The sequence below is a fragment of the Gymnodraco acuticeps genome, unplaced genomic scaffold (genome assembly GCF_902827175.1).
Source record: "Gymnodraco acuticeps unplaced genomic scaffold, fGymAcu1.1, whole genome shotgun sequence".
NCBI classification, from domain to species: domain Eukaryota; kingdom Metazoa; phylum Chordata; class Actinopteri; order Perciformes; family Bathydraconidae; genus Gymnodraco; species Gymnodraco acuticeps.
Window position 1 is genome coordinate 1,221,621 of NW_022991760.1, and position 22,970 is coordinate 1,244,590.

The following is a 22,970-nucleotide window of genomic DNA, read 5'->3' on the forward strand; positions in this document are numbered from 1 at the left end:
GTGATGACCTGGAGGCTGCTCTTGGTGCCCTGACTCTCTGTTCAGCTCTGCGGAGGCATGGGGGTCTTCAGGGACTCTGAAGGGGGAGGCCATGGCGGACATCTTGGCTGTCTTCATGGGTTCTTCCCTGTTAGTTTCAAGGTAACACACACAGACACGCGGGATGAGAGACTGCTAGGTGTCACAGCCGATTAAAGACGGAAACTAAATAAGCTTGTTGACAAGATAACAGTAAGACACAATGGTAACTTTAAATGAGGACATATTTGTCTCTATATATTCTGCTCATTTTCAGGTTCATATCAGTATGTAGTGTCTCTACTGGGACATGTCTCCATGCTTTAATGTTCAAACAGCTCTTTATTTTTCTCATACTGCCTGTGCTGCAGCACCTCTTTTCACCCTCTGTCTGAAACCAGAGCCCAGTCTGCTCTGATTGGTTAGCTGGCCGGCTCTGTTGTGATTGGTCAACCGCTAAGAGATGTCCTGCCCCTTAGCAATCACGTACAATGCGCTGGAGCTCAAGCCAATAGAAGTGTGAGTGTTACATAGTGATGTCAGTATAAACAAAGGAGTCCAATGGAGGTGTTTCAGGCAAGGGGGGGGGGGGGGGGGGGGGGGGGGGGGGGTGGTTTGGGGAGTATAGGAGAGAAAGTCAATTTACATGAAAAAAAAACTCTACAGGAAAGGGAATACCCTGAAAAACACAGTCGGGGCCCTTTAATTAGTGTCCGTTTTAAAGTATTTTAAGGAAAGTCACATTTATATCACAAGCCAAACAAAGTGGACACAAGTCTGGACAGGATATTGTCCATGGCACATCCACATCAGGTCACATGTCTACATCACCAAACAGGAAGTCCTCTCATCATCCTACCTGGGGTTGTCTCTTTCATTAGAAGAGTGGGAGGACAGGTCAGACTGGCGGGACCTCCTCTCCTCTGGAGGGGAATAGGAATGGTATGACTCCATCTCTGATATGTCTGACGGACGGACAGACAGACAGTTAAACACAGACTACATCCTCCTGTCCAAACTGTGCACCACCACCAGCACCGGCAGTAGATAATGGTTGCCTCCGGAAGCACCAACACCAGCTTATTATGGCCCGGGACAGAGTGAGGACATTGTTAAAGAGGTCAAAATTACGAGGACACACTCATGGTGACACAGCCCCATAAAAGCAGCCATTACTCTAACACACTGAAACCATCAGAAATATTCAAAAGAACAGCATATTGTTCTGGTTTAGGGAATGTTCCTACTTAAAGAAGGTAGCCATTGGTTTCCATTCATATCAGCTTCCCTATACATAGATGATGATTAGCTATAGCCTCGATTGATGCAGTTGATATAAAGTTGGTGGTACTGGTGTATTTTAAAAGGGCAGGGCCCACAGCTCGGTTCGAAGTAAAGACCACTAGGGATGCCGTACAGAAAAACTGTTTGTCATACAGTTAGTAATATCAAATTGGAGTTGAAAATCATGTTCATCGCAAGGAGTGCAACTTTAAAGAGATACAAAGAGGCAAATTCATGTTCAGACACTTTCGAGAAATCCAAATCAAGGATCTGAGGCAACTTCTGCATCACCAATACAAGGGAAGCTCATACTGAACAGAAACAAGCTGCTGACGCACAGCCCTGCGCTCCAAAGAGAGCACTCTGCTTTCATTCAGTCCCATTTCAAGTGAACATGTGTGGCAGAGTGTTTGATTTGGCTGCTTTTATCCGTCAGTGTGGCACTCAGCATGGCTCCGAAAGCAGGGAGGGAGCTTTGACGGGGGCCGGGACACCAAGAACAGAAACAGAAGAACCACACACACACGAGAGCAAACAGAAAAGTGAAAATAAAGGTCCCTCTGAAACAATATGCCGTGTTAAATCAGCAGACAGAAAGCAGATTCTTTTTCACATGGAGTCTGGCACAGGTGCGATCTAGAGCGTGTGGATTAGTTTGATTAGGGTTAGAGACATTCTGCATGCAGGCTGAAAGGAAGACAGACAGAAAGAGAAAGATCAATGGGAGGATAACGTGTCAAACCTGATATGGAAGTGTCGACCAAATATGTCAGAAACAGCATCAGTCATTCAGATGTATGTCACAACAGCACCTTTGGACAGTGTGTTGATGTGGAAGACTCCATCACAAAGAACTGATCAACTGAGTTTTTTTCTTGTCCGTTTGTAGAGGTGAATTCATTTTTTGCTCAGTTCTAAACCACTTTCGGCAACAATATTGCCCTCTTTAATATTAAAGATCAAACTTGTAACAGGGCTATAGGCAATACTTGAGCACACATTATATTTAAAACCTTATTGTATGCAGTGTTTTCCTTCTCTTTCAAATTAAAGCAAAATCTATTGTATTTTGTAATGTTTGTATTTTGTTAACCCTGTATGAGTTCAAGCTAACCTTTTCACTGCTATTAAGGATACAAAAGAATAATTCTTACAATATAAACAATTTGAATCTACATCTAATGACAGTCTGCTGTGCTTTTTGCTCAGTCCATTCATGTTCCTCAGAGGATGAACCCTTTTCTTGGTAATGGCTCAATGACCATGTGCCTCACAAATGTAGGATTAAGAAAGGTAAACCATTTTTTCTTTAGCATTGGGTGTAATGAAGATTTTAGCTGCTGGTGAAGCTTTTCACTTCTAATCTTGTTTTGTGTATTAATCAGTGGACAATGCAGTACAAACAGCCAAGACAACACACTGGGGATTTCTGTAACGTGTGGGGAAATGGGTGGGGATGGAAACCTGACGGTGGAGAAAAAAAGAACGATTCTGGTGTGGAAAGGAGTCAAGAGCCTAATGGGTCCGCCACATTGAAAATAAATACTTATATAAAAAATCGTCTGCTCTGATTGGTTAACTGGCTGGCTCTATTGTGATTGGTCAACAGTTGAGAGATGTCCCGTCCGTTAGCCTATCACTTACAATGTTGGCTTGCTAGCCAATATAAGTGCGAGTGTGAAAATCTACCATTGTCGGAAAGAAGAAAGCAACTACCCCAGAAAAGTTTCACTCAAAGTTCGGTGATACCAAAACACACAGAGCAGCCTGACTCTCTCCAGGCTGCAGGTTGGGGGGGGGGGGGGGGGGGGGGGGGGGGCAGTGAGACCTGAGCTAGCTGTGTGTGGAACAGCAGGAGAGGAGACTTCAGAGCACCTGGACAGACAACGGCGAGTCGCTACACTGTTAGGACGAATGATTAATATATTATTACACTGAAAACTCAACAAACATCTTACCCACTGTACGAGCCACGCTTTGTCATGCAACCTTCTGTTGTCATCATCACTCTTTGTGTGTAGCATCATTATTCAGATAATATGAGCGCACATTCACCTGAACGCAGCGCACTGACCTCTTCCACTCTATACTTCATTAATCACACAATTCAGAGTAAATAGTGATTTAATATGTTTATTTATTCAGGAAAAATTGAATCACGTATTAAAAAGTTAAGAGATTTTGAGCAGTATAAAGAGTAGTGCAAAAGGTGTGAAAGCTTTACAACTTAGTCAGGTTGTGTCACAGCCGTTTTACAGCTTAGAGAAAGGCAACAGGGTTACACATGCTGTGTCTCGGGGAGGGGGGGTCCTTCATCTAAAAGAATGACCTATTATCTGGAAGAGAAAACACAGAGAGAGATTGCACTTTTGAGCGATTACAGGCATCGCTTCAGCTTGTCAAGATGAGCAAAATGAATAGGATCAGTTCAGAATCTAAAGAGCTGGAGCCTCTCTTCTTCCCCCCCCGTTATTTTGAGTTGTCATGGAAACATTTCATTTGTGATTTTACAAGGCATTTAAATATAACTTAATTGTTGTGTTTTTATAATGTATCTCTGTGTTCTACAGCAGTAGTAACTACCTCTGAAGGAAACTTTAAGAATGTAGTCTTTGCAGAACATTTACATGCACACAAATCTGAATTATTTCATTTATTTTTAGAATTTTTCACAATATACTTTGACTAACTAAACGCTGAATAAACTGTATCAATAAAGAGATATATTTATTAATGAAAATAGAAAAAGATAAATATTATTCTCTTGACACACTTTAACCCCCGCAGCGTGAAGCAAGTTTGTTACTTTAAAAGATGTTTTATCCTATGAGTGATACAGCTCAACGCAGCATGTCGACCCTTTAACCTGAACCATCGTCTCTTACTTCAACCTCAGCATTAGACACCCGAGATGAGCTTCAAAGGTTGGTCGAGTAACACAATGAGTTAACTGACAGTCGTCCATGAATATTATCAGCTGAGTAATACAACGTTTCAGAGTGTCATCACACTAATAGATTTAATAGAGTGGTGCAGGGATGACGTATTATTATAGGCTGACTTCGAGACGAGGAACCAGTAAGAGGTGAAATGCTGACTCATATCCATGTTTAGGACTCATCCCTGCACCACTCTATTAGAACATTTCGGACACTGGAATGCCTCTGCGGATCGCTGAATATAAAAATAGTTAGGGTTAGCCACCAGTACGTACGACTGCAGTGTATACGCATCTAAACCAATGACACTGACATGCATTCAGGGACTCACCGTCGTTGTCAGAGTCAGAGTCTGCAAGGGGGGGGATGCGGACGAGGATCTGACGGCTGTCTCTCTGTACCACCAGCTGCAGCTTCCCCCTCGACTTCTCTATCAGCTTCCCCGCATCGTGCAGTGAGAGGTTCTCCGTCACCGTCCCGTTAATCTACACACACACACACACACACACACACACACACACACACACACACACACACACACACACACACACACACACACACACACACACACACACACACACACACACACACACACACACACACACACACACACACACACACACACACACACACACACACACACACACACACCACACACACACACACACACACACACACACACACACACACACACACACACACACACACACACACACACACACACACACACACACAGTTTAGAATAATAAAGTAGCATTCAATTCAAATACACACATAGAATACAAATAAGATGAAAAATGTACTTAAAGTGGACCCGTTATGCTATATTTGACAAATATATTGTAGGGTCATACCTATACAAAACATGTCTGTGAAGTTTTTTGCCTAAAATACCAAACAGATCACCCATTGTAGCCATGCCTCATACTGCTCATACCCCTCTATTGCAGCCCTGTTCCAAACAGGCTGATTCTGCATCAAATGGAATGGCTGCTGCTAGCCACGCCCCTTTGTAGCGTCACGCAGCTTTCCCCCTGCTAAGAGAAGCTCAGCTAAACACTGCCGTGATTAAATGCCATATTATGCTCCCAACCACTTCAAGCATTATTTCTGAAACAGTATGGAGCTCAAACTAGTGATGGGCAAATGAAGCTTTGAATGAAGCATCGAACCACTTGGACAATTGTTTCAAAAATAGAAAAAATCAAAGCTTCAGTTACAGCGACCTCTCCTGGCGAAGTGCAAGGCTGCAGTGGGTTTAACGTATCTTTGCCTTGAAAAATATTCGATGCACACACACTAAGACTGAATATCATGTTCTATTTGCAATTAAAGATTGATAATTATGTGTATTGGGTTATTGAGAAGAGACTAGAGAGTGCTGGAAAATGTGGCATTGGTTGGGTGTGCTTGTGTAATTATGGCAGGGGGTGATTATGTGGCATGGGGAACACTCAAATATCTTTATTGAGGTAGCCTACATTATTCTTTTTATTTTGTATTTTTCTAAAAGGCATTTGTTCTGGCCGGAGAGGGCCTTTTATCAGTTATAGTATTAAAGTTGAAAAGCGGGCAATGATTACAAGTTCATCCATTCCAGGATTCAAACCAGTTGTACGGAGGACATCGCCGCATGCGGGCCACCGGCTCTATCCACTGGGCTATCTATTCTTTAAACTGTTGAACTTTGTTTTTAATACTCATAATTGTCTTTTTGTTCACAACTTCTCCACATTTTTAAGTGTTTCCCGAGCCAGAACGACCTATTTTTCTTCCTGGCTTGCTCTATAATGATCCAATACAAATGCAATACCAACAACAACAGCAACAACGCAAACTACGACAACAACCCACACATTGCGCGTTAAAGTGTTGAAGCGCTCAAATTTGAAACTGTTTCAACCTGTCACCTGTCAGAATCGAGACGAGGCAGTGCATTGAATGAATCACCTGATTGGACGGCAAACCAGTGAGTTGATTCATTCAGGAAACAAAGCAGTTGCTGCTTCGGACGTCATATGTCACGTGATTTGAAGCAAGCTTCGAAGCACTGCTTCTATGGAATAGGAAAACCAGGGTTTGAAGCACGTATCGAAGCGAAGCTTCAGTGTCAAACTGCCATCACTAGCTCAAACCTTTCTCTCTCGCAGGGTTTACCACAAGGACATTACGTTACATATATTCTCTCCAGTAGCCTACAGTGTTAGCTTCATGGTTAGCTCTGAGTGTTAGCATGCTTGCTAATGTAAACACATGGCATATTACTCCCAAAACACGCCGCGCTTTGTTTCTGATACAGCACATAGCTTGACATGTTCTTTCTTAAGTGTTTACCGCTAGAACAGTGCCGTTATATGTATTATATATATATATATATATATATATATAACAACTTTACTCTTAGTGCCTCCTGCAGACATCCTGCTGAATACACAGACACACAGCTGCGGCTGTATACGGAGACGATAGGTTGGGACGTGTCACGTGTGCCGGAGACGATAGGTTGGGACGTGTCACGTGTGCCGGAGACGATAGGTTGGGACGTGTCACGTGTGCCGGAGACGATAGGTTGGGACGTGTCACGTGTGCCGGAGACGATAGGTTGGGACGTGTCACTTCGGCCGGATGTCGCCAATGACGTTATAGGAGAGAACATTCTGGATCTGCTTGTTAGCACCCCCTTTTGTTTCTGTTTTTTTTTTAGAGATGTGGGTACGGAGGAAAAGAGAGAGGGTGTTGTTTTCTGACACTTTGTGAGTTCCCTGACACACATATTTATGTATAAAAGACATCAAAAAGTGCATTTTGCGAAATAGGTCCCCTTTAAGTATGATTTTGGTTAATGACATAATTCTGTTCCACCACTTCATATAACAATTTACAAACAGCAGCGTTTTCCAAAAATGACCCACCCTGTATTAGAGCCAGTGTGTGTGTGTGTGTGTGTGTGTGTGTGTGTGTGCACGTTCACCTTCAGGATGATGTCTCCCTCCTGCAGGTTCCCGTCTTTGGCAGCCAGGCCCGTGCTGGTCATCTGTTTGATGAAGATCTGACTCCCAAGGCGCAGCCCGTACTCTGCACACACACACACACACACACACACACACACACACACATTCAGACCACACCACACACACACACACCACCACACACACACACACAGCACACACACACACACACACACACACACACACACACACACACAGCACACACACACTCACACACACACACACACACACACACACACACACACACACTACACACACACACACACACTCACACACACATAATCACACCACACACACACACACACACACACACACACACACACCCACACACACAGCACACACACCACACACACAGCACACACACAGCACACACCACAACACACACCACACACTTTAGTTTGGTTTCCTATATTTTCTTCCATTTTGTTTTGCCTTCTAATAAATCAAATAACTATGCACATCTTCCACTGCACTGTAACTTCTCATTTTATCTCTTGCTATTTTAGTTTGTTTTATAAAAGGACATATTCTGCTCATTTTTAGGTTCATATTAGTATTAAGTTTCTCTACTGCCCCTAAGCCTATCACGTACAATGTTTTGGAGCGCTAGCCAATAGAAGCACAAGTGTTACCCCAGGTTTAGTAAAAACAATCAATAAAAAACAAATGTGTTCCACCCATAGCATATCATCATCATACCATGTCGGAGCTCAAGCCAATAGAAGTGTGAAGTGGGGGGGATTGTGTGGGAAAGAAACTCCCTTTGGGGGGAACACAGGGATTTTAAACTTTACAGACCATTTACAATGCACACAAAGCTGTATAACACATCACAGGAGAGGGAACACCCAAAAAGCTGAATAGAGCCTCTTTCACTTTGTATTCTCTTGGCTTTTCAATGAGTGTTTGGAAATGTATGTAAATGTCATTTCATAATGTGTTTCTGTTGCATTAAATCGAATTGCTATAAAGGTTTTTTGTAAAGCTCTTTGGAGTTGCATTGTATTGAAATGTGCTATATAAAATAAAAACTTCCCTTGCCTTATTTGAAGCGATAGACTAAAAACAGAAAGATTTGTATTGTGTACAGATTGTAAAGTCCCTTGAAGTAAAGTTGTGATTGTTCTGCTTTTAGATATTACTAAATACAATCTGTATTGAATAGTAAGAACTCTATTTTTTGTAGTTTTTCAAAAGTATTTCATTTTGGTTTTGCAGCAGTTATGGGAGTTTAAATGTTGCTTAGTTTAAATATCGTGGGGTAGTTTCAGTATAACTTTGTAAATGTATACTGCAACATTGTTACTCCGTAGCATTATTGCAATTGTATTACCTTAAACCTGTAATATAAATCGACTTTTAGATAGTTTGATTGTTTTATGTCAATAACATGCTAACCACTATGTAGATGCAAACCGTTTTGGAACAATATTTATGTTGAAATAAATATTATACCATAAAAAAAACCCTGCATATGCAAACACTACAAACTAGGGTTCTTTATTTGTTATATTTCTTTAAATCAAGCTTAATTTCACTACACCAATTGGGACGTTGTTGTTACATAAAAAAATTAAAGATCAAATTCATTTACAGGTTTTATTGCATAAAATAATAAAAAAAGTTAAAGTAACACCCAGCTACTTTGAGCGAGTGGGTGTCACAGCTGATTCCCTGCTGGGTTAGTGAGGGGTGAATGTTAGAAGAGCTAAGGAGATCTTTCCTTTGATAATTAAGCCTCCACGCCTCCACCAGGAGCTGCTGTTACAGACACTAGTATAGAAAGGGACTCTTGATGTGTGCTACAGTATCTTAAAGAATCACAGAAATGATTAAATAATGAGGTGATGTTACACTTATTGTTCTGTAGCGATCTGAGCAGAACAGTACCTAATCAAAGTGTAGTCCTAGTTACACTGAACAAAAATATAAACGCAACACTTTTGTTTTTGCTCCCAATTTTCATGAGATGAACTCAAAGATCTAAAACATTTTCTATATACACAAAATAACCATTTCTCTCAAATATTGTTCACAAATCTGAACAAATCTGTGATAGTGAGCACTTCTCCTTTGCCGAGATAATCCATCCCACCTCACAGGTGTGGCATATCAAGATGCTGATTAGACAGCATGATTATTGCACAGGTGTGCCTTAGGCTGGCCACAATAAAAGGCCACTCTGAAACGTGCAGTTTTGCTTTATTGGGGGGTCTGGGGGGGTCCGAAAACCAGTCAGTATCTGGTGTGAGGGGTAGGGTTAGGGTAATGTTGTGAATCGAGTGGCCCATGGTGGTGGTGGGGTTATGGTATGGGCAGGCGTATGTTATGGACGACGAACACAGGCCACTTGATTCACAACATTACCCTAACCCTAACCCTACCCCTCACACCAGATACTGCCTGGTTTTCGGACCCCCCCAGACCCCCCCCAATAAAGCAAAACTGCACGTTTCAGAGTGGCCTTTTATTGTGGCCAGCCTAAGGCACACCTGTGCAATAATCATTCTGTCTAATCAGCATCTTGATATGCCACACCTGTGAGGTGGGATGGATTATCTCTGCAAAGGAGAAGTGCTCACTATCACAGATTTTTTTCAGATTTGTGAACAATATTTGAGAGAAATGATTATTTTGTGTGTATAGAAAATGTTTTAGATCTTTGAGTTCATCTCATGAAAAATGGGAGCAAAAACAAAAGTGTTGTGTTTATATTTTTGTTCAGTGTATAATGTAGAGGTGGGAGAAGTACTCAGATCTTGTACTTGAGTAAAAGTAGAAGTACCAGAGTGTAGGAATACTCTGTTACAAGTAAAAGTCCTGCATTCAAAATGTTACTCAACTAATAGTAGAAAAGTATCAGCATCAAAATATAATTAAAGTACCAAATAGTAAAAGTAGTCGTTGTGCAGATTGGTCCATTTCAGAATAATATATATGATATGTTTTATAATGATTGATCATGAAAGTGTTCTCAAAGCTGGTAAAGGTGCAGCTAGTTTGAATGACTTTGTATACTGCAGGGTAGATTGTGGATTTACTCCAGGTGGAACTAAAGTCTGATTTAACACTTGATTATATTTCACATCATTCATCCACATCTGTAAAGTAACTAAAGCTATTAAATACATGTAGTGCAGTAGAAGTACACAATTTGCTCTGTTTAATACAGTGTATGTTTGAAAATGGCAGTGGAGAAAATCTTAAAAAGCATAATTATAATTATTGTGTTTCTTTTGGGGCTGCATCATCTGGAAAAAATAACTATTTGCAAATATTTTGACTGATATTGCAATTGCAAAAGGATTTGCGATATAAGCAGGGATTATCTTTTTTTCCCACTATATCCTTGAATAATATTTTTTAAATGATAATTGTGTTATTTTTAGGGCCGGGACTTTAACGCGTTAATTAAGATTAATTAATTACACAAAGATTAACGCGTTAAAAAAATTAACGCATTTTAATCGCACTTATTTTTGCACCGCGGAACGTTTCTCACTGGATGAGTTTCAGGCGTACCGATTATACTGGAGCACCAACTAACGTTCATGACTTCAGACAACAACAAACCACAGTGAACAACAGTGGGAAATGTTGTTTTAAAAAACGGACGGATGGAAGCGTCGATAAGAGCACGGTTGTGTGCAAATTATGCAAAAAGGAATTCGCATATCACCGCAGCACATCAAGCCTCAAGTATCACCTCAATGCAACACATATAGCAGCTAGCGTGGAAGCTAGCGTGGACGTTAGCCTCTTTTATCGCGTTCACACCAAAAAGAGCCGGTACTAAAATTAGTTCATGAGAACCTTTTTACCCCCACGAAAGTCCCTGCTAGAGAGCAGAGAGCTGCTAGAGAGCAGGGACTTTCGTGCGGCTCTCTTGTGAGAAAAGAGCTATATTTCTGATTGGCTGGGTGGATTGCAAACCACGCCCCGTAAAACTCCCAAAAAGTTTTGTGAAGCCGCCATTTTATTATCCTCGCATTAGCATTATTAGCATTAGCCCAGCGCAGAAACGCAGAGAGACTAACTTATGGCAACACAAAATAAAACATGGGAGCGGTGGAGATGAGGAGGTGTCGGCGTTCTGGCGATTTACTCGGAAGGCTGCTGGGACTCCCAGCAGCTTCTACTGAAGCCAGTCCCCAACTCCGGGGACTTCCGGCCGGGGACTTTGGGCGGCAGTATACGCCGTGAAGTGATTTGCGGCCTGCCAGTAAACCCAAAGCAGAAGAAGAAGAAGTGACGTCAGCGGCTTCATTTGCCTAATCCACCCCCAGGTTCAAAGAGTTCTCATGAACTAAATTCTCATGAACCTTTGTGGGAAAAGTACTGCGGTGTGAATGCGCCTAATGGTATACTAAAATCCATGTGAAAAAAAATTGCTTCTCACTGTTCTTAGGTCAAATATGTATATGCGATTAAAAATGCGATTAATTTCGATTAATTAATTACAAAGCCTCTAATTAATTAGATTAATTTTTTTAATCGAGTCCCGGCCCTAGTTATTTTGTTAAGAGGATCGGTACCAAAGAAGACATTTTTCACAAGTCTGTAGAATGCAGTTTGTATTCCGGCACTTCGCTGAAGCACTACAATACTTTATTTATATATTTGTATATATTTTAAGTATTTTGCTCTGATGAACTGTGCAGCCCTGGTTTCTGTGTATCCAGTCATGTGACCTTTGTTAAACAGGGGCGTCTTCTGCTCTCTTACCCTCGCTGGCTCTGTTCTTCACCAGAAGCACGTTGACGGGTTTGTCCAGCGGCTCCAGCTCTCTGGAAGGTTCTGGGGATGGAGGGTTGTCATTGAGCCGGTCCCTGCTCTTATACCTCCCCCCTCTTCCTCCCTCTTCTTCTCCTCTCTCGTACTTGTCCTCGGTGCGGGACCCCTCCCCGGGGCTGCGTCCTCGGCTGTGGTACCTCTGGCGATCTGCGCTGCTGTCCAGGGCCCGCCCCCGGCTGCCGTCCCTCCTTGGTCTGTCGGGGCTGGGGGAGCTCCTCTCCTGGCTCCGCCCACGGCTCCTCCCTCTCTGGTTGGAGTCCCGCCCCCCCCCGTACTCGGGGTCCAGGTATGCTTTGCTCTCTGAGATGTGTTCGCGGTCCTGGTCGCGGTACCAGCTGTTGTCATTGTCAGCGTCGTAGTAGTGATTGGAGGGGGTGTACGCCCGACTGTCTGCACCTGGGGAGGAGGGCTGCTTCATTGAGTGCACTGCCGACTTACGGGGTCTCTTCACTGTCTGACAGAGAGAAGGAAAAAAAAAATGCTTTAATACATTACATTAAAAAGGCCCAAACACTCCTTCACTGACACCAACCACCATTCTCCACATTTATTAGAGAAGACCTGTTCTGCTTTTTGGGTTCTCCCTTCCCTGTAGTGTGTTCTATAGGTTTTAGTACATGTCAATGTTCTGCAAAGGCTAAAATCCCTGTGTTCCCTCCAGAGGGAGTTTCTCTCCCACACACTCCCCTCCCGCCTGAAACACGTCCTCCATAGGATTCCTTTGTTTACTTCCGTAACATAACGACATCACTATAACCATCGTGCTTGTTACTAATAGACTAAGGGGAGGGACATCTCTAAGCGGTTGACCAATCACAACATATTCGTGATCAGCAATCACTGATTTACATCACTATATATGCATATATCGCAGCCTTTTGCTGTTATACAATTCCAGAGGCTCATATCGGGATTGCGATTGAATTAATCGTGCAGCCCAACTATATATATATATATATATATATATATATATAGTGGGGTCAGATATGAGCCTCTGGAATTGTAGAACAGCAAAAGGCTGTGATTTAATGCATGTCATTTCATACATCATTGTAGTGGCCAATTGTCCAAAAAAGAAATGTTCAAAGGACACTTAGTCCAGGAGGCGAATTTGAGTATTGGCTTGCGTATATTCAAGAAATCCAAATACCTTGCTCGTTGCATTCAAGTGCTTTATTAGGAGGTTCAATGGATCAGCTGGTGGCCCAATGCCGACGTGCAACCTTTGCACGGCATTTAAACATACACTGAACAAAAATATAAACGCAACACTTTTGTTTTTGCTCCCATTTTTCATGAGATGAACTCAAAGATCTAAAACATTTTCTATTTACACAAAATAACCATTTCTCTCAAATCTGAAAAAATCTGTGATAGTGAGCACTTCTCCTTTGCCGAGATAATCCATCCCACCTCACAGGTGTGGCATATCAAGATGCTGATTAGACAGCATGATTATTGCACAGGTGTGCCTTAGGCTGGCCACAATAAAAGGCCACTCTGAAACGTGCAGTTTTGCTTTATTGGGGGGGTCCGAAAACCAGTCAGTATCTGGTGTGAGGGGTAGGGTTAGGGTTAGGGTAATGTTGTGAATTTAGTGGCCCATGGTGGTGGGGTTATGGTATGGGCAGGCGTATGTTATGGACGACGAACACAGGCCACTCGATTCACAACATTACCCTAACCCTAACCCTACCCCTAACCCTAATCCTACCACTCACACCAGATACTGACTGGTTTTCGGACCCCCCCCAATAAAGAAAAAATGCACGTTTCAGAGTGGCCTTTTATTGTGGCCAGCCTAAGGCACACCTGTGCAATAATTATGCTGTCTAATCAGCATCTTGATATGCCACACCTGTGAGGTGGGATGGATTATCTCGGCAAAGGAGAAGTGCTCACTATCACAGATTTTTTCAGATTTGTGAACAATATTTGAGAGAAATGGTTATTTTGTGTGTATAGAAAATGTTTTAGATCTTTGAGTTCATCTCATGAAAAATGGGAGCAAAAACAAAAGTGTTGCGTTTATATTTTTGTTCAGTGTATAAATAAACAAATCCCAGTCCTACGGATGTGTGCGGTCAAAAACGTTTTCCAACTTCCTCTCTAGACTTCCTGCTGTGTCATGCTGGCGTCATTTATACCTGAGCACGCTACTACAATCTGCTTTCTATAAATAATAACAAAACATAAAACTAGAGCTGTCCATAAGCAAGATAAAACGTTACAAAAACAGTATAATAATAATTCATAGTTATTCAGCTCATTTAAGTTAAATTAAAGAATATTCAATTGGCTCACCAAACCATAATTCATTACCATCAAATAATGTGCCTAAATGGCTCTTACATTTCCGGCCCCTAATTATAAGGCAGGGAGACTTATAATGAAATTAAGTTATAGTTAATAAAAAGTAATTTCCAAACAAAAATATGGCTAACAATTAGCTCAATTATACTCCTGGCAAACAACATTTGCATTTACTTATGGGAGAGGAATCCACCTACACTCCTTAATATAGGTTTTCAATTAAACAAACGTAAGTGTCCTATTCACAAATGAGGCAAAGTCTTTCTACAGGCCTCTCCAAAGTACTGGATTTTGTTTTTACGAGTACTCTACAAACCAGTCCTTTAGAGTCTGCCCTGGTCTGCACGACTCTTCCCAGAAGCCACAAGCTCCAAGGGGCGTTGTCGTCCAGGATAAAAAACGTTCCTGACTTGCGTTTCGGCAGATCCCTGCAGGTCACCAAAGGGAGGGTCAGCAAGGATTTTGGCTTGTCTATCCACGAAGTCGACCAGGTCTTTGAATCTCACTCTTCCCTGGCTCCTTTCTTGGATCTCGAATGCCAGCACCCTCCATCTTTCTCTCAATTTATAGCGTAACTTTGAGATGATAACTCTCATATTCGTAGGGTTATCCAGCTCCTTCATGTAATCCACATCCTCCAAGGCGTTTCTGCAACTTAAAAGGAATATGGAAAACTTGTTGAGTGCTTGTGAGTCCTCTGGTTTTATTTTAGAACCCTTTCCATCAAAGCGGTGGCAATTTTCAGTGGGTTGCCGTAGCTGTTATATCAGACTGCTTCTTGATTACTTTGCATATGTCCTTTTCATAGTCACTTTGTTGCTGATGAGCCCCACTGGCTGATGTATTTGAGTCCAGAGCCTTTGGTGCTTTAGGTCTAGCTCCAAGTGTTCAATTTACCGACAACAGCTGTTTTACCCAGTGGCTCGAACTCCAATGGAAAGGCATGAAGAGTAGCGTGACAGCCTGCAGTCCATGTCCACACAGTAGAGAATAATGACCAATAGCTGACCAATCAGTCTCTGTTTGGGGAGAGAAGCCTGTGCTCTGTTCAGTCAAACGATGAGCCAGAGACTAGTGGAAATGGATTCTAACCTGACGTTTAACTTACTGTTTGCTAAAGAAAACGCAACCTCTGTTGTCTGTCGGTTCTCTGGTTTTAAGCTCAGCTGCATTGGGTTGCTACATCACACGGCAACACAAAAACATTTTTACCAGCTACTTAAACAGCACAGAATAATGCGTACCAGTGAAAGTTTCGACTAATAAAGACACAGCCGAAAGCCAGCATGCAAGCCAAACTAAGCAAAGCACATTTACAGATGCCTTCACAAGCATTACGCTATACTACAGGTCCTAACACAGGTAGCTGCATGAGACCTGTGAGGAGCATCAGGATCATTTAAGGGGTGAAAGACGGAGATCCAGGAGCCAGGATGGTACGGCCATTTCATTAAGAAGCAGACAAACTCAAGGACGAGCTTTGTGTTTAGGGTTGCTGTGGCGACAAATACTTGGCTCACTGAAGAGCTGACAGTCATTTACTGTTCATTAGACCTGGATGAGAACTGAATACACAACAGAGCAGCATCACCATAACCAGCCCAACATAAAACTAATGGAACATTTGTGGAGCTCACATAAAGAAACAAAAATGTTGAAGAAGATGTGTATTATTTAAATAATAAAAAAAAGGAATAAAGATAGTCTTTATCCGGTTTGTTCAAAAGACGAAAGACTATCTCTGAGAGAAAAGCATAAATAGGAAACGTGGATAGTGTGTCTCAGGCAGGAGTGAAGATACAGCTGCATGATGTGTAAGTGGCTGTTCAGAGCAGCAAATCAGATTCCCTCGACATGTCAGGCTTTTATATTTAGCTGTATGCAGCAGCCAGATTAGTCCAGTGCACACACGGGAGAGGACTGCTGCTACTTTTAGAGAAGCAGAAACACGAGAGAAGAGGCAGTCAGGCAGGAAAACACGCACACACACTCATTTTACATATATGGAAACTCTGCAGGCGACAAAAGTGTGTTGTGGCAGAGAAACTCCCTCTGGAGAGAAGTTGGGGATTTTAGCCTTTATTTGCATTTACTTTAACCATTTAGATACACAGAACCTATATAAACCCACTAGAGGAAAGGGAGAACCCCACAGAGCAGAACAGGGCCTCTTCAACTCTGCAGAAGGAGACTGCATAGTGTGTGGTTCATACTCACTATTTTAGCCACTTTACCACATTTACGGAGGGACTGCACAGCGAAGGAATGAGGCACGTTGTCCATGGGGATGGAGTTGACCTGAATGACACGATCATTCTCACTAGACAACAAAAAGAAAACACATAAAATAATAATAAGACAACTATGAAAACTAAATAAAAATCTGAATGTCACATCAACAATGTTTCACCAAAAATAGAGTCTTGCTTTGTGCCAAAAAGTTGAAATTAAATGTAGAATGCTTTTTTTTAAAGATTGATTTATGAGTCAGTCAGAGACCAATGTCTCTGGACTTTATGTTCAATTCATTTCCTGAAATAAATAAGAACTGAGCTGCTGCAGCACAAGCTCTTTGAAGATCATAATATTTAGCAAGATATCATGAGCAGATCTCCTGCTGGTTCACTAAAATATAGGAAATACAAAATATATTCACTACAATGATATGATATAGCATGGTCAGACAGGGTGGCTGCACATGTGAAGAGAATGCACTGAGCTTTGATGAGATGATGACAGATGATCTGACCATGTGATGGGAGTCAGCAGCTACAGATGCTGCACACTTTACAAGCAGCATCAATGGTATACACTTCCTGCTTCGTTAGTGGGCTAATGTATTTATTTATATTTTCTTTAGCTAATATTGGATGTTTATATAACTACACATATGAAGCATTACAATAAAGATCGCTTTGGTGGTATAGGCCCAAAATACACATGGTTTTTGTCCTGATCGGGACTTAAAACTGCGACCCTTGGACTTAACTACTGCTTCAATTTACATATATATATATATATATATATATATATATGGTTAGCTATGGTGTTTGCAAACGTAAGCTTAAAATGTTGCCACTAATATTGACTATTATTTCGCGAATTCTCTCTAAGCGCACAGCATCTTGTAATTTCTGCGTTATTATGATGTTGCAAATCCAGCTGCCTCAGCAGACATGGAGGAGGAGAGTGAAGGAGTAAATACAGAGCAGGAAGAACTCTGGTTATTTTTGACAGTGTTTCGTTTTTAAAATGTGATCAAATCCTGCAGGAAACGTCATTTTTCTTAAGATATACTCTAGAAAATGTGTGACTTTTTTAATGCACTGACTTGTTGTTTGCATGGGAGTTCCAAATAATGAAGGAAATTATTTAAATGTGACTAAGTATGTTTGTTTTCTTTAAAAAGTTGTATTAATCTAGTTTAAAGAACAATTACTGTATTGTAACCGTGATTTAAAATGACACATAAGGTGATGGAAGATATTGGCCATATCAGGCTCTCAGACCTATTATTACTGTTTTTTGCATTTCCCCCCAAAACGTGCATAAGCCCTCATCTGACCTTCCCTTTGAAAGGTTTCTGGAAATGTACAGACCCTTTGCTGCCCTACACAGCAGCCCCCCTAGTCCATCTAGCTTTGTCAGACTTACAAGAGTAATCCGTCTGCTGGGCCCCCCTGCAGCACGTCTGACACGATGATGGACGTCTCACCATTGTCCACGTTGGGGTTGTCACGCCCACCTGACACCGCGATGCCGAAACCCATCTTAGTGTCCTGCGGAAAATGGAATCACACAGTACATTCAGACAGAATGATATACAGTCCACACTAACAACACTGACCCTCTGGACTGAGAGGAGACAGGGTTGAAGCTCTGAGCCTCCTGCGCCTCACATGACACGCTGAAGTTAGGATACAGATCATGGTTTAGGTAAAACATTGAAAAAATAAACAGGTCATGTTTCATGCTTTGAGTCAGCATTGACTTTTTATTGACTTTTATCCAGTGTCTGATTGTGCCCCAGAAAAACAACACAGCCGTTAGCTCTTAGCACTCAGAGCTCACAGCTCTTCATATCTGTTCAGAAACTAGACAAAAGTTAAACAAGTACAAACCACAGACTGCCTGTGTCATGGCGAATACAGTCGCTGGTTTATTTATGTCTGTAGGCCGTTGTTGTGAGTGTGGACGGTCGGAACATATATAACGTTAGCTTAGCCAATCTCCATTCAGAAAACACGCATTTTAAAAGGTTTTTCGCCTGCCGTCTGTCTGCAGACTTGTCAAAGCATTAATTCATGGTTTTTACTAACCGGTATCAGTATGTTGTTACTTCGGCATCATTTTGAAACGTGTATTACAATTAAATCACGGTCAAATATGTTCATCTTGTTGTAGTTGTAGCCCCCTTGCCAGCGATTCTCTCTCTAGTTTAGCATACTCAGCCCGACTCAGCCTGGTTGTTCCTGGCCCTAGAACCACGATTTAGTCGGGCCAGAAAAAAGGTGAAAAAGTAGCCCCGGGCCAAAACTAGGCCAAGTGGAAACCCAACCAAAAACGGGCCCCGCACGGCTCGGCACGCTTAAAGCGAGCTACCCGCTGCAGTGGAAACGCCTTATTGTCTCATTATACCGTACTCTCAATGAATTCAAAGTAAATATGTGGGGGAACAATGTTCAGCTGATCTAACAGAGATACAGCGCTATGACAAAACACTCGACAGCTGATGCAGCTGTTGCCACGTAATAATGAACGGACGTCGCTTTAATATGACCGCTCAGAGGAGAGGAGTTCTCATTTCTTTAAACGTCTGCTGCTTCCCCTCCTCTCTCCTCGGTCCTCTGCTCGCATCTCCTGTGGGCGGGACTAAGGCCCTGGTTGCGTTCCAATAGTCCATTTAGCTTAGGAACCTTCCTAACCAAGTGAAATGACCCGGAAGTCCCTCAGTGGCAGCCATGTTAAGTGCCGTTCAAATTCTCCAAATGAAAGGAAAGGAGGTTTCAAACTTCCTTTATAACCTCCTTTAGCTTAGGAACCACTGGACCTCCCTCCCTTGACGAAAGGAGAGGAGAAAATGCTGCCCCACAATGCATTGCAGCCGCAGCATTTGCCGTCACTCAACAGTCGGCCGTTCACGGAAACAACCGATTATGACGGAGAAATGATATCATGAAAGTTACGGTGCTTATTAAGCATTTTAAAACGTATGTGGTAAGTTGCTAAGTGCTTTGTTTTGAATGTTCATCAGTATTATAATCAAAAAGAGAAATATGAACGTTAGTTTTTACTGAAATGATCAAATAAAGTCAACATCTCACAGTCTTTACTGAGCTGTGTGGGGTTTGTTCAACTTTTCAAAGATGTTTGAATGGTGATATACACAGTGATAGATGGTAAGGACTAACGTTTATAATAAATACATTTGTATTGATTTTAAGATATTTTCATAGTTCATACAATCATACGTATGGGATCATTTGTATTAATGTGGACCGGAGGGAGAGGGTGACGAGCATAAGTTTCACTTTTCTTTTTTATTTCAATTCCAACTTTGGTCATGAAGAATATGTTTCTCTGTTGTCCACATTCATAAAGCATATAACAACAGCATCAGAGCACGGTGCAGAGTCTCTAGATGAGTTTACAGTAGTCCCTCGTTCTTATTAAACATCCATGTTGTAGTCCGCTGTATAGAAAACTGTAGTTTCCATAGTTTCCCCACAGCAGCAGACGCACATTCATGACGTCCGCTGGCGCATCATAAACACGTCGGATAGTGAAAGTGCATTCGGATTCTCTAAAGTACCGCGGTCTCTTCTCCTAAGTCCTTTTGAATTCTCCTATCCACCATCCCTTAAACCTGTGACGTTTCACTCAGAGGTTAAGGAATAGGAGATAGGGTTAGAATTTAGGAGCTGATTTTTGGATTATCGGAACGCAACCCCTGTCTCAGGTCGCCTATTTTCATTTCCTCGCTCCTCGGTCTTGGTCTCACCGGAAGTTGATTTGTCTGCGCCATCTTGAGTAACGTCCCATGGCTCTTATTTCTGCCGGAGGAGCGAGGATCGAGGAGCGATAATGGAGGAGCGATAACCGAGGAACCACCAGTCCATCCTCTGATGAAATCCTCAGATACTCGCCCCGCCCCCTTACTGTGTATCGCTCACTGATTGGACGATGCAGTGCATGCACTGATCTCACGCTTCTTGACATGAGAGCAGTACCCCAGCGGAGTGTAGAAAATAAATGAACCTCACGAGAGTCACTCGTTTTTGTGTTTTGTTTCAATTCATGTTTCATTTAGTTACAAATATGTGATATAGTGGTCAAAAATAATTTTATTCATTTATTGGAAACATTTTCATGATCGCTTTTTTCGTTTTACATTTTCATTTATTGTCATTTCCATTCAGTCAGTCATTAAGTGCTATTAAAATGTTAATGTGCTACATATCCACACAAACACACAAAGTGTGCAATCCAATGAATGTTAATATAACTGGGTTTTGATAGATAACATATCTCTTTTTCTTCTCTCAATTATTTTATTTCTTTTGTGCACTCTAATCGTATTAATCAAACTATTGTTCGTTTATACATTTTAAGAATGGCGTTTATCTTTTTTGAGAATTAGTTCTTATTTTATTTCATGTATTTGGATCTACAACAGATGATACAAATGTTTGTGTCAGTAAATGTGTACTAACAGAGGCGGGGGTGTGTGTGGAAATAACGGGGACAGAGCTGCTGTCAGACGATCAGCTGTGCAGCGTCATCACAAACGGACGTCGCTTCACGTGACGCTCCGGAGGAAAGGACGTCCCATTGCTCTTAAAACTCATTTCCCTGCTTCTCGTGGTTTCCTTGCATCTCTCCATGCTTCCCTGGTGGGAGGGACTAGTCGCAGGGAAACGACGCAAGTGAGGGAAGCAAGGATTTCATTTAATCGACCTGAGACGGGGCTTAAGTCTCGAGGAGGGGAGTCGAGGAGGGGAAATTTAAGAATTGAGAAGCCTCTCTAGATTCCACCGGGTCCGTCTGCGCCGCGTTACAGCGATCGCGGCCACTCTAGTCAATGGGTGCTATTCCCACCGCGTTACGGCTAGAAGCGTCTCGACGCTAGGCTCCGCTAAAAATAGGATGCAAGTCTATTTTCGACGCGACGCGAGGTGTCAGGAAGTGGACCGGTCTGAGCATCCAGTCAATCGCCAAAATAAACTAATTTTGCAGACCCTATCCCTCAAGTAGGAGGAGAAATGCCAGCGTTCTCCTCCGGTTTACAGGCACTGTGTAGGCTACATATATATAGAATAATTATGATGATGAATGAATTTTTGTTACCACTAAAATACAGCAACACATCTTTGATTAATGTCGTTTATAACTGGAATATTACAATTATTATTAACTTTGTCTGCACAAAGTAGCCTGTCGAGGAAATATGCCCAGATCAACAAAAACTGCGAGCCGGCACGCAAGACGCTCTTGCTCCGCTTCTGAAACGCGCACGGTGGGTTATGACGCTGGAGGAGGTCGGACCAAAACCGCGGCGCAGACGGACCCGGTGGAATCTAGGGGTAATTGTAGCATAGGCATAGCTGTCACAAATGGTAACCCCACATAATTCCGGACCCATTTAAATAGCTCTTCTTAAAGTTGCAATTATGTAACTCAGCTGTTCCTACATACAGCCATCACACAGTATACTGAGTCCTCTGTACTAATGCTGACATGTTGGCTCCCTCTCACTGCGGAGGTTACCTGTTGGTAGGCAGCTGGTCCCTCCGTGGGCTTTTGGTGAGTATTGCTAACACTAGCTAATAGCTGCTACATGTTAGCATTTATTTATATGCAGTCTATGGTTAGCACACAGCAGCAGCGGGCCCCAACCTAGCGGCCGTCAAGACGGAGGTGAGCTATGTGCAGGGCGGGACCAGCTCAGTCTGTCACCTGAATAGAAGACGTTTCCTTTTCCCCTCCGCCCCAGCCTGGAGGCTGGAGCTGAAGTGTCCCGCCTCAGTGCTGTCAGTGGCCGGTCCCTGCTTCACCTCACCGCTAATCTCCACCGAGCAGGCAGTGCGCAGTGACACTGTTGGCATGGCATCAACTGTACCGCAGCACACTGACTGGGACTGACCCACTGAGAATATACAGTACAGTATAAACCAGCGGTGGGCAGGACATTTGAAGTACTATTTTGAGGTACTTGTGCTTTACTTTAGCAATTACATTTATGCTACTATATGCACTCCTGGTTCTACCCCACTACTATTCAGAAGTAAATACTGTACTCCACTACATTTAGGCTAATTAATATCTTTAGTTACTACTTTACAGATTTGTAAAAGGCATTCAAAGTAGCTGCACCTTTACCAGCTTTGATAACAATTTAATGCAACAATAATTATAAAACACATCATATATTGTTCTGATTGACCACCTATCTGCAGAATGACTACTTTTCCTTTTGGTACTTTAAGTATATTTTGACTAATACTTTTACTTCAGTAACATTTCGATTGGAGGAGTTTTACTTGTAACAGAGTATTCTTACACTCTGGTAATTCTACCTTTACTTAAGTACAAGATCTGAGTACTTAGATCACCT

The 22,970-nt window shown here is 42.2% G+C and overlaps 1 protein-coding gene across 7 annotated transcripts in view; it reads right to left on the reverse strand.

Annotated features, from left to right (window-relative positions):
* Positions 1–22,970, reverse strand: part of LOC117534963 (tight junction protein ZO-2-like) — a 127,373-nt gene that overhangs the window by 32,312 nt on the left and 72,091 nt on the right. For 4 of the 7 annotated variants that reach the window (XR_004567347.1, XM_034199246.1, XM_034199248.1 and 1 more), the window contains exons 3-9: positions 18,011–18,135; positions 16,574–16,676; positions 11,975–12,497; positions 7,213–7,316; positions 4,573–4,726; positions 878–983; positions 9–127 (exon numbers count right to left, since the gene is read on the reverse strand). Coding sequence is in view for 6 of the 7 variants with exons in the window: in XM_034199246.1 (XP_034055137.1) it covers positions 9–127; positions 878–983; positions 4,573–4,726; positions 7,213–7,316; positions 11,975–12,497; positions 16,574–16,676; positions 18,011–18,135 (1,234 nt within the window). In the remaining variant the exon portion in view is untranslated. Of the gene's footprint in view, positions 1–8; positions 128–877; positions 984–4,572; positions 4,727–7,212; positions 7,317–11,974; positions 12,498–16,573; positions 16,677–18,010; positions 18,136–22,123; positions 22,462–22,970 lie in introns of those variants that run through there. The other 3 variants (XM_034199250.1, XM_034199249.1, XM_034199251.1) reach the window with 3 other exon arrangements.